The sequence below is a fragment of the Tachypleus tridentatus genome, chromosome 8 (assembly GCF_004210375.1).
Source record: "Tachypleus tridentatus isolate NWPU-2018 chromosome 8, ASM421037v1, whole genome shotgun sequence".
NCBI classification, from domain to species: Eukaryota; Metazoa; Arthropoda; class Merostomata; order Xiphosura; family Limulidae; genus Tachypleus; species Tachypleus tridentatus.
In genome coordinates, this window is record NC_134832.1 from 18,768,697 (window position 1) to 18,780,308 (window position 11,612).

Consider the following 11,612-nt stretch of genomic DNA (forward strand, 5'->3'; position numbering starts at 1 on the left):
ATGGAATGAAGACAAAAGTTGATGTTCCACCAAGTAATTTCATTTTTTAAACCTTATTTTTGTAGGTCATACAGAAAGTCAGATAAATTAAAGTAGTTTAGGGGCATTCTCTTTTATTGTTTGAATTACTAGTCATATTTTAAAATGTATATATGAAAATTATTTTTTTGGACAACCAACCCAGTGAGAAAATTTAGAAACAATGAAGACTTGCTTCCAAAAGAAATAAGGACTCAATCCTGAAGCAAGTTTTTAGATTTATTGATGTAACATAAGTAACCAAAATGCAAAAATTAAACACTTAACACTGATTGATCAAAGTACAGTGAGCAATAAAATTAAACAAAAAGAGATGGAAACTTGTGACTGTTTTATGAAAATAATTGTAATTTTTTGTTAAAATCTTCAGCCATCATAAAGAAAGGGTAATTTAAATTTAAAATGTTTAAAACTGGAAAATGTTTAATGAATCAGGGAAGGAAAGTGTCACCATGAGAAGATGTTACAGAAGAGTTGGTACTTCCAGACAAAATATTTAGAGTTAATGTTAGTTCAAACAATTGGGTCTTGAACTGTAACACTTATCGTATCAAAAATATAGGAAAAGGACTAAAGCAAAACTCAGCCCTATTAATCTTTATTAAGATGAAAATTTTGATGATAAGGCATATAGCTAAAAATGAAAAAAAATACTTAAGATTGGACAATAAATTAGATGTTAGTTGTAATAATCTGTAACTTACAAATTGTAAATATACTTGTAGTTAAAGTACTTAGTAATAATGAACTAACAAACCCACAAAATTTGCTGAGTCTACAAAGCAAGATTAACAAATTGAATTTGCCTGAAAATTGAAGTGATAACAAATATCTTACTTACAATTAATTTAAAACAACTTAGATGACAAAGGAGATATAAATATTTAACTTACGAATGTCTTAGCACTGATGATGTGAAATACGTAATTCTCTCATGCATTAATGAGGACAAAGCCATAAAATTGGCACCTAAGCCACACCTACCATGATCATATTAACCAGATATGAAGTTTATATGTAAACAAAACTTACCATAGATCCCCTTGAAGAACTGGAAGCAACAGGAAAAGAGGAAGAAAAGAACAATTCTGCACCACAGTAATTGATGTGGCAGCACAGAAACTGATGGAAGGTGACAACTTCTGAAGAGCTAATTTGAGATAGACCAAAATAAGATGCCAGAACAAAAAAAAAGAGAGAGTCCAAATTGTCTTCTCATCCATTTTATTCTTCCTCAGAAACATTGTCAAACTGAAAAGATAACTAAATCACCATCAGAACACACGGATCTAGCTCCCTGCAAATTAAGGCCTGTACCGTCTCTGCAGATAGTCAAACTCAACTCCAGGGAAGTTGTATCAGTAGAATTTTTAACTGTAATAGGAATTTCCCTAGTAGATACAATTATCTCAAATTTATCCTAAGATCTCTTATAATTTGATAACAATAAATAAATGCAAATTGTCAAAACAAGTGAATAAAAACAGTAAAACTGTTGAAAAAAAAAATCAAATGACAAAAAATCATGTTGATAAAAGGTTGCCACATGCATAAACATATCAAAACAATTTTTTGCCATTTAAGCAAGTGAGAATTGAGTGGGAATAGCAGAGGAAGCTAGCTGCACCAATATAGGTGGTGCAATACTACTGGTGGAGAGTATTAATATGATACATTTTAGGATGACATGTACATGTTCAGAAATGGGGTGAAACTGATAGGGAATATAGATGATGCACCGAGTACAAGTTTTTTTAGCAATGCTTAAAGCATAGAAAGAAGTTAGAGAAAGCCTTGTGTGAAAGGAAGTAAGAGAATATCACAAATTGATAAACCAATCACCTATTACCAGCTTCTTTGTTGAAAAAAATTAAAATTTTATAAAATCACACCAAACAGTATCAAAACTTTTCTCTAAGTTATTTTATAATGATATCAAACAAACATTTCCAAGCAAACATAAATAATATCAAGAAATATATATAAAAAACAACCTTTTCATAGAAACAAGAAAGCACAATCATGCGAGTATAACAGGAAACTACAGACTCTATAAACACTTAGTTTCAGAAGTCTTATCAACTGGTGAAAGTATATGCAAAAGATGTTTCTCACTTTGCCTTTCTTGCAGTAGGCATAAAAATTCCTTGGATATTTTTTGCATAATAATAATACACTAATAAAGTCACTTTCACTGGTTATAAAAGAAATTAAACATTCTTTTAACCAATTTAATGAACAAATCATACTTTCTGTACTACCACATCAAAACCATTTTCCTGTATTAGACACACGAAACAAAATACACACCTCCTTCAAAGCAAAAATCACAACCTATCAACACAGTAGAGTCACTGAGATTTTATTCTCTAGTTTCATCATATAACTATCTCATACAAGTTACCTGCTCCTAGTGCTGCTTGTCTGGCTGGATTCTGACCAACACCAGCCTGGTAAACATTTCCCATGTAAGTTTCTTGAATAGCATCTTTTGGAATACCTGAAAGTAGAATGATTAAAATGAATTAGAATTTTTGAGCACAGTTTTGACTCATGTTAACATAGTTTAAAAAAATAGCCATAGCAAAGATAAATTACAAGTATTTCATTTACACTGCATACAAGCCACCTACAGATAAAACTAAATACTGTGATTAAAGCAATCAGGCTTATACATGAATTTTTAAGCCTTGAATGAATCTACAAATTATTTAAAGTATGAACTACTAACAGTATAGATAATTCTTTATTAGAAACTACATATTTTAAAAATATAAAATTCACATTTGGATAAATAAAATATGTTAGTATTAAAACAATACTATAGAAGTGTTTTAAGTTGTTCTTATAATATCAAAGTTATACAATAATTTGTTTAACTTATTTGATCATAATGAATAAAGTGTGCAACCCCAAAATAACAAATTATATAACTAAAAATAATTAAATAAAAACAAAAGTATGAACATGAGAAAAATACCTGCTCTCTCCAGAGCTGCTTGAATTGCAATTGTTCCTAACCTAGGAGCAGTCAAAGACACTAATGAACCTCTGTAGGCTCCTACTGGAGTACGAGCTGCAGAGACAATAAAAACTTCCTAGAAGTAGAAAAATATGGTAACATACAGTTCAACAGCACATAAAAAATGATCTTGGCATTAAAAACTTCTATAATAATTCATACTCTGTTATTTAGAAACAAACACTAACATGCACATGACTTATAAAATGCTGAGTTTCATTCAGCTAAACTAAGAAGGGAGATTTCTTGACTCTAACTAATAAGAATAGGAACTATATATTAAGTGACTTTGTCGTATATTAATAGAACTGAAAGTAAATTACACAATTTAGAAACACAATGGTACCATTCTAAGGAACATTTAAGCACCAAACAAAGGAGTGAATATAGTAAACTGCATTTTATTAATTTGGATATCTTTAACGAAATAAATAAATATTTACATCTTTTTTTCTCTGGATATAAAATTCAGACGTGTCTCTCTACATCATTCTGAATTATGTAGAAATTGGTTATATAAATCATAAAACAAAATTGAACTTTATTTTCAAAATTAACATCATTCTTGTTAAAATTTGTTAAAAGTAAAGCATAATCTTTTGTGTATGAACATCCCCTTTTTTTTTTAATGTACAAGTTATTAACCCTTCACTACCACAATGATAAAAGTTAGAGATTATTATATAAACTACCCATTATCTTTTCATTCATACACTGTGTTGATGTGATACAAAAGTTAATTATAGAGAAACCAAAGATATTATTTTCCTCATGATATTTTTCATCAGATGATTAGATAAGTAATGGAAGAATAATATAAATTTTAATAACTAATAATAATCTGTCAATTATTGTTTTATAATTTTTATTCACTTCCAAAACTGCCATTATAAATATTAAAATTATATTTCAGCCATTCTAGAACTAAAGAATGTTTCAGCTACTAAGAAAGAATCAAATTCAGCCTCAAACAAACAAGTCTCTTCAAAACCCAGGTTTTATTATAATGATGACTTCTTTGACAGAAGAAAGACCACTCATTGTTTAATTAGTTATATAAAGTATAAGAGCAATTTATGTTTGAAATATGAAAATGAAAATTTATACATAGTTTTAAATCAAGTACAGTCCCACATAATATCATTAACAGAAATAAATAGAACATACCTTAAAACCACCTCCAGATGCAAGTGTTCTGGCAAGCATTTTGCTTGTGCACTGAAATACAGATTTAATAGTTAATTTACATGCAAGGAAAAATCTATTACTTCTCTAAACTCTAAAGCAATTTTCAGTTTACCAATTAATTTCTGCTCACCTTACTAATACAAAAGATAATTTAAATGCTACATGTTAGCAATAGTTGTGCATGCAAGTTATCAGTGCATGTTCGTTAAAATACCAGTGTAAAAATATATACAGTTTTTAACAAACATTATTACCTGCAGTATTTATTGCAATGCCATCCTTAAAACCTACATAAGCTGATATACCCATCAAACTATGAGGAATGTTTAAACTTAATTAAAACAATGTTAGCATAATAGTACTAACTTCAACATAAACTTCATCACAAAGTTAAAATTATAACAAAGCTTGTTCATAAGTAATGTTTGCAGTTTACGTTTCATCTACCAACAAATAAGACAGATGGTTTCACCTTTGAACACCCTACATCTCACTGACCATGAAAAAATCATGGTTGCTTGAGAAACAGTCCAGCAACTTTCATACTTTGCTCTTGAATTCCTTTAGAATATTCATTGTGTAATGCATCACCTTGCCAAGACTGTCTCAACAGGCTTGGAATAGTTACCAAATTAGTAAAAAATAAAAACAGAGTTAAGTTCAATTCAGCCATCTTAAAAATATTCACCACAGTTTAGTGTTTACATACAAATTGGAGATTGGCCCAATAAGCTTAGAGGAGTTAGAATGCAAACACACACACACTATATATATTAAGCACAAACCAAACTTTAGGCAAAATTTATCAACTTTTTTTCTTGTATGCTGTTTGAAATACAAAAATTACCTGTAATTAAAAACATTTAACCTAGACATATTTGAAACTTAACTGAAAATATATTAGCTAACAATCTCATTATCAGGACTAAAGTCAAATTTGTTTTTTGCAATGCTTCCAAATAGATATTCATTCTTTAATACATTAGAAATTGATTAGTTATCATTTAAACATTAAAAAAAATCATAAAAAGCAACAACTAATAGAGTTTGTGTACTATTAAAGCTTTTATAGTTTCCTTTACTCTCATGTGTCAGCTTTGATTATAATGTCTTGAAATGAAATGTTTTATTTAATACACACAGTTACACTAACAAAAAGTAAAAGGATGAATATTTTTACCTCTGAAATTCAAGTGAGGAATATAGATTTATAGTCTTAACTTTTCATTCTTTAGCCCTTATGCACAAGATTAATCAAGATAATTGATGCAAGTGTTAAGTTGAAAGTAATTTTATGTTTAAAATAACAAATATTATTAATTTTACTTTGATGCTTTATTAACCTAGTGCTATGCATGAATTCTCTGGTTATGTGAGTTGAATTTCAAAATGTTTTTCTTTTTTAAAAAGGAAAGAAAAGCAGATTTGAACCAAGCCTAGTACAGAAGTAAAACTCGATAAGTTACTATTACATCATGTATTTAACATTAGAAGAGACTATATACACAACTCTCATGTACTAGTTCTATAATAACTACATAAATAATCATTGTTTTCTTGTTACCATCATGATGTTACCCACACCAGTTAAACAGAATTAACTAACTGACCAATCATACGAGACAAGCTTCTGGTCAAGAAACTTCAAATAGATATTTCTACATTCATATTTTATGTCAAAGTAATTTCTGAAATTCTGAGCTGAGTGCAACCTCTAACATTTTAGTTGTGTTTTGCACAAAACTGAACAAAAGGTAAAACATTCATTGATTTAAATCTGTATTTTTCTTTAATTGATAAAAAAAATATTTAATTTGTCATAACCTTTCTCAAAATCAGTGGTGTTATCCTCAGCAACTCTTTTAAATGAGAAGAAAACTGGATAAAATCCATGATTAAAGAAGTTGACAAATCCTTTCCTATTATGACATTAAAGGGTGCTATTTATAAAAATATTAAAAAACTATGTTCTTATAACAGATTTTTGAATGTTATTTCACTTTATTATTCTTATCTTTAGAAATTAGAATTTGATAACAACAAAAAAAAAAGATTTAGTAAGATCTGGTACTAAAATAGTAGGTACAAGCTTTTAATTTACATTTTTGTAGTGTAATGTGTAGAGTAACATCAGATTAGGCTTAGTACACATGATGGCTCTTTAGACTTGATCATAATTCAACTTGCAGTGAGACTGTAAGACAAATTAAATACATTGTCTTCTTTAACACATACACTCTAAAACTCAGGTGCAACAGTGTTAACAACAGGCTACTGGTATTTAATCATAGTATCTGGTGTTTATTTTAGTTCTACAAATAATAAAAATTATTAACACCAGTTCAAGGGGTTGAATGTCCTAGTTTGTTACGTGCAATGAATGGATTTTATTAGGGAACTCTGGACTATTGTACACTTTTAAGTAATCTAGTAGTGAGGGTGTTCAATTTATATGTAAAGTCTGCAGATTGGAAGAAAAGTTGGAGGCTATCTTAACTAAAGTTGAGGAAATACATAAAGAGAAGTATAAACTGCAGGACTTCAGGAAAAGCTTTGGCTTTTACATACAAGGGAAGCATCAGCTAAGATTAACAATGACATTCAGTAAGTTAAAAAGGGTAGTAATAGAGTTGAAAGTGGTGAACTTAACTGTAAAGACCCTGTTCTACTGAGCAACAGATTTTAGCCCTTGGCTTATGGTACATGGGGAACTACTGAAGGAAGGGAAAATAAAAAGAATAGAGAAAGATTTGGTTTATGAATTTGTAGGTTATAGTTTTAGGTAATTCCTTGACACTGCATATGGATAGAATAGTATATGGGATAAATAGGGAGAAAAGAGTTACGATATACATAAGTGGAAGATACATCTGACAGAGCATAAGATAATGAAGGGAACTGGCAATGATGCACTTTTTGTTGTACATGTAGGGACTATTGATATAGGGAAGAATAAGTCAGAGAAGCTAATTAATAAGTACAACTGGTTGATAAAAGTATTTGAAAGTGCCATAAATTAATAGTGTCAGGGATATTATCAAGAATTAATTGCAGAGATGGAATTCACTAGGCCGTTATGGCTGAATGCTAGGGTGAAATTAATATATAAGGGCGAGCAGGTTGACTGGTTGGATTTGTGAGATTAGTTCAGTGGTAGGAGAAAATTTTTAGGAATGGATGGTTTACACTTAAATAGGAAAGTATCTGGCATGTTTGCAAAAGCTATTAACTCAGCTATAAGGAAAGTTTTATAGTACTAGATAGTAGTGAGGGCAAAGAAAAACTAAGACAAACTGAGATGTAGAAGAAAGTTTGGTACAGGAAGTCAATATGAAAGTAGTTATAAAATAGGTTTAATTGTTGCTGTTGTGATGCTAGAAATATAAGAAACAAAACAGATGATTTTATGATAATGGAAAGAATAGAAGATTTTGAAATAATGGGAATAACTGAAACATGGTTAAATATAGATGATTTTAATTACAAATTTTTTTTAACTACATGGTTATAGGTTATTTCATAGGGACAGGGTAGTAAAGAAAGGGGGAGGAGGTGGCTCTATATGTAAAATGTGAGTTACATCCTATTGAAGTTGAGAATATTGAGGATAATAGCAAGAAGACTGAATCCATTTGGGTTTCTGTTAGTGAATATCATGGAAAAAAAAACTCTTAGTAGAAATTTATTACAGACCATTAAATGAAACTGATGAACTTGGTGAAAAACTTTTTCAGTGAGATCAAGATTTCAGCTGCTAATGAAGCCATAATTACATGTGATTTTAATTTCAGATATATTGACTTGGAAATGCTTGAGCCAAACCATGAGGGAGAAAGGTTTCTGGAAACTGTTCAAGATAGATTTTTTCACCATTTGGTCAAGAAACCTACTAGAAATAATGCTATTTTAAATTTATTGTTAACTTCTAATAAAGAAATGGTTGAGAGGGTGAAAATTGGACATCACCTAGGTACAAGTGATCATTGCTATATTAGGTTTAAATTTTGCTGCATATGAAAATCAGGAATAATATTTTGAATTAAAATTTAAAAAAAATCAAATTTTGAAGGGATGCAACAAGAATTATTTTGTGAATTGGGAAGCAGAGTTACTTGGAAACACTAAGTAAAAATAGAAAATTTTAAAGAAGAATTTTTCAATATTCAAAAAAAATATATTCTTTATAAAACAAAAAGGATTACTGCAAGTAAAAAGACCAGGTTGGCTCACAAAGGGTTTAATAGATAAAATTAAAGAAAAGCATTACATATTTAATAAATTTAAATTGACTGGTATTATAGAGATTATATAAGATCAAGAATGTTGGTCAAATGAGAACATCCAAAAGGATGCATGAAAAAATTTGGCTAAAAACATAAAAATTAACAGTAAGGATTTTTAATGTACCTTAGTGGTAAACCTAATGTTAGGATGAGGATATGACCCTTGAGGGATGATAAAGGAAGTCTTGTATCTGATGATTATAAATGGCTAGTTTATTAAATTCTACTTTTTTTCAGTTTTTACTAATGAAGACTTAAGCAGTATTACTCATCTCAAACAACTGATAGATGAAAACAAAGTTGAACAAGAAAACAACATAAATTCTAAGCTCGTTAAAATAAAACTGAAAGCTTAAAGAATGATAAGGTTCCTGTGCCACATAATATTTCTCCAGGGGTTTTAAAGATGGTCAAGGATTGGATACATGAGCCATTTGCCACAATTATTTGCAATTCCTTGAAAAGTGAACAAGTATCAACAGATATGAAATTAGTTAAGGTCTCTCCTACCTTCAAGGAAGGTAACAAATGTTGTCCCAATAATTATAAGCCTATTAGTCTTGCATCAGTTATGGGAAAAATTTTAATAAAAGATACTTTGCAAAGTCATATCACAAAGTTTAGAATTTTTATCAGATAGTCAACATGGTTTCACTAAGAGTAAATACTGTCTTACAAATCTCTTGGCATGCTTTAGAAATGTTAATATATATGTAGACAAGGGTAAAGGTGTGGATTTTACATATTTGGATTTCCAAAAAGCATTTGATAAAGTGCTACACAAAAGGCTTTAAAAGAAATTTCTCTACAATTGTGGGGGAAAAGTTAATTAATTGGATAGAAGAGTGGCTTGAAGGAAGAAAGCAGAGGGTTATTATAAATGGAGCTCAGTCAAACTGGATTAATGTTGGAAGTGGTGTTCCTCAGGGCTCAGTCTCAGGATCATTGCTCCTTTTGATGACATAGATTAAAGAATAGTCTATAAAATTACTTAAATTTGCTGATTATATCAAGGTCTTGGGTGTTTCTAATGATGAAGAGCATGCTGCTGCTTTACAAAGGATTTAGATAATTTAGTTAGTCAGGCAAATAAATGGTGGATGGGTTTTAATTATAATGAATGCAACATATTGCATGCTGGTTATCATTATTTGAATTTGGGATGGAAGGGTTGTCATAGGAGGAGACATTAAGATTCTTAGAATTGTTTTCTCTTGAAAAAAGAAGAGTCAGAGCATTTAAGATTGTAAAAGAAACTGATAATGTTGGTACTTCAAAATTGTTCATATTTAACAGTGTGAATCATAGAACTAGGGGACATAAATACAGATTTAGACAAGGTAGAAGCCATCTTCAACTAAAACAAATTTATTTTTCAAATAGGCTCGTTGGTCTATTAAATGGTTTACTTTTGGATGTTGTAGCAGCAGTAAATTTGAGAGAGTTTATGAGAAAGCTTGATAAATATATGAATAATGGCTGACTTTTTTTTTTACATTTATTTATTTAATATTTTTAGTTTGGCTTAGAGGACAGGACAGCCAAGATGGACCAACAGGTCCCCTCTTGTCTCTAAACACTGTGTTATGCTATCAAATATAGCTTAATCACTACACTGATCTTGCTCAATAAAAACCACTGCTCTAAATGCCTAACAAATGACTGGAATAAAATAAGACAAAAATATTGTTGTGGATTCATAATATTTAATGAATAAGTTAAAACAGAGTAATGATGCCATAACCTCTTAACAAATAAACATCTTTTCAGATGTGGGTTTGTGATAAAAAATAAAATAACATTAGCATCTGCAGTTTTAACTGTTAATGCACTTTCATGCTAACTAGCAATGACTAAAGAATCTACCATCAACAATATCTGAAGTAGTATGTTCTTTTTATAATCTATGTCTGCTCTTTTATATATAGTCTCATATTCTACTACATACATATATATAGTTGCATGCCGGTTGTAGATGGGCATTTTCACGGCAAGCATGGTGCATGTACCATAACAATTAACTTAATATTGCAGCTGTACTGATATTGCATATCATCTGTTCATGTACAAGTTTTCTGCCTTTTCAGGCAGTGTTGAGAATATTTCCTCAAACTACAAATAACTATTCTGACTCCATATATAAAAATAACTAATACTTAATGAGTCCCAAAAGGGATTTTTAGCATGAAGAAATAGCATTAACACTGTTATAAACCAAAACTTGTCTAATTTTTGGTGACAACATTTTCACATTAACTTTTAAGCTACCCATCTTGTTTCTGCGATTTTTTGAAGATCCCTATTTTCCCTTTTTAAAATTAATAACTTTGAAAATCCTAGTATATATACATTTCATTTACCACATATATGTAGAACAGTATTATCAGTACCCATTAGTAGAACTTAGACGTATAACTATCGCCTTACAATTAAATCGAAATGAGCCACTACCGAGTGAAGGTCACAAGCACGTGAATACAAGTTAATATTCTACTTTTAGATCTCCCATTTAAAATTAAGTTTTAAATTCAACTGGGCATAATGCACAAAAGTGTTGACTTACTTTTGAAATAATGCGAAACGGATAAGCCTTAAGTGTGAAATTTAACTGCAACATTTCAGCTCACGGTAAGTAAACTCTATCACCAGGTTCAAGACCGACCACTTCTCGAACTTTTAGTCTGTGTATGAGAGTACGAGTTAAGAAAATAGCAGTCTTTACTTTTGTACGTCCGTTTTGTTTTTGTTTTTTCCAGCCAATCATCGTGCTGGGAATATAGAGTGAGTAACTCAAGTATAGAGAGCACACGTGATGGTGAGTTTGTTTGTTTGTTTGTTTTTTGGAATTTCGCACAAAGCTACTCGAGGGCTATCTGTGCTAGCCGTCCCTAATTTAGCAGTGTAAGACTAGAGGGAAGGCAGCTAGTCATCACCACCCACCGCCAACTCTTGGGCTACTCTTTTACCAACGAAAAGTGGGATTGACCATAACTTTATAACGCCCTCACGGCTGAGAGGGCGAGCATGTTTGGCGCGACTCGGGCGCGAACCCGCGACCCTCAGATTACGAAGCCCACACC

General features: G+C 30.5%; 1 protein-coding gene across 2 annotated transcripts in view; it reads right to left on the bottom strand.

The window, feature by feature from the left end:
• The window catches only part of LOC143258611 (acetyl-CoA acetyltransferase A, mitochondrial-like), a 33,153-nt gene extending 21,889 nt beyond the window's left edge, over nucleotides 1-11,264 (bottom strand). The window contains exons 1-4 of one of the 2 annotated variants that reach the window (XM_076517819.1): nucleotides 11,096-11,264; nucleotides 4,229-4,279; nucleotides 3,020-3,137; nucleotides 2,444-2,539 (exon numbers count right to left, since the gene is read on the bottom strand). In XM_076517819.1, coding sequence (XP_076373934.1) covers nucleotides 2,444-2,539; nucleotides 3,020-3,137; nucleotides 4,229-4,279; nucleotides 11,096-11,149 — 319 coding nt within the window. In that variant the 5' untranslated portion in view covers nucleotides 11,150-11,264. The remainder of the gene's footprint in view (nucleotides 1-2,443; nucleotides 2,540-3,019; nucleotides 3,138-4,228; nucleotides 4,280-11,095) is intronic. The other variant, XM_076517820.1, reaches the window with a different exon arrangement.
• Between the last annotated feature and the right edge of the window lie 348 nt (nucleotides 11,265-11,612).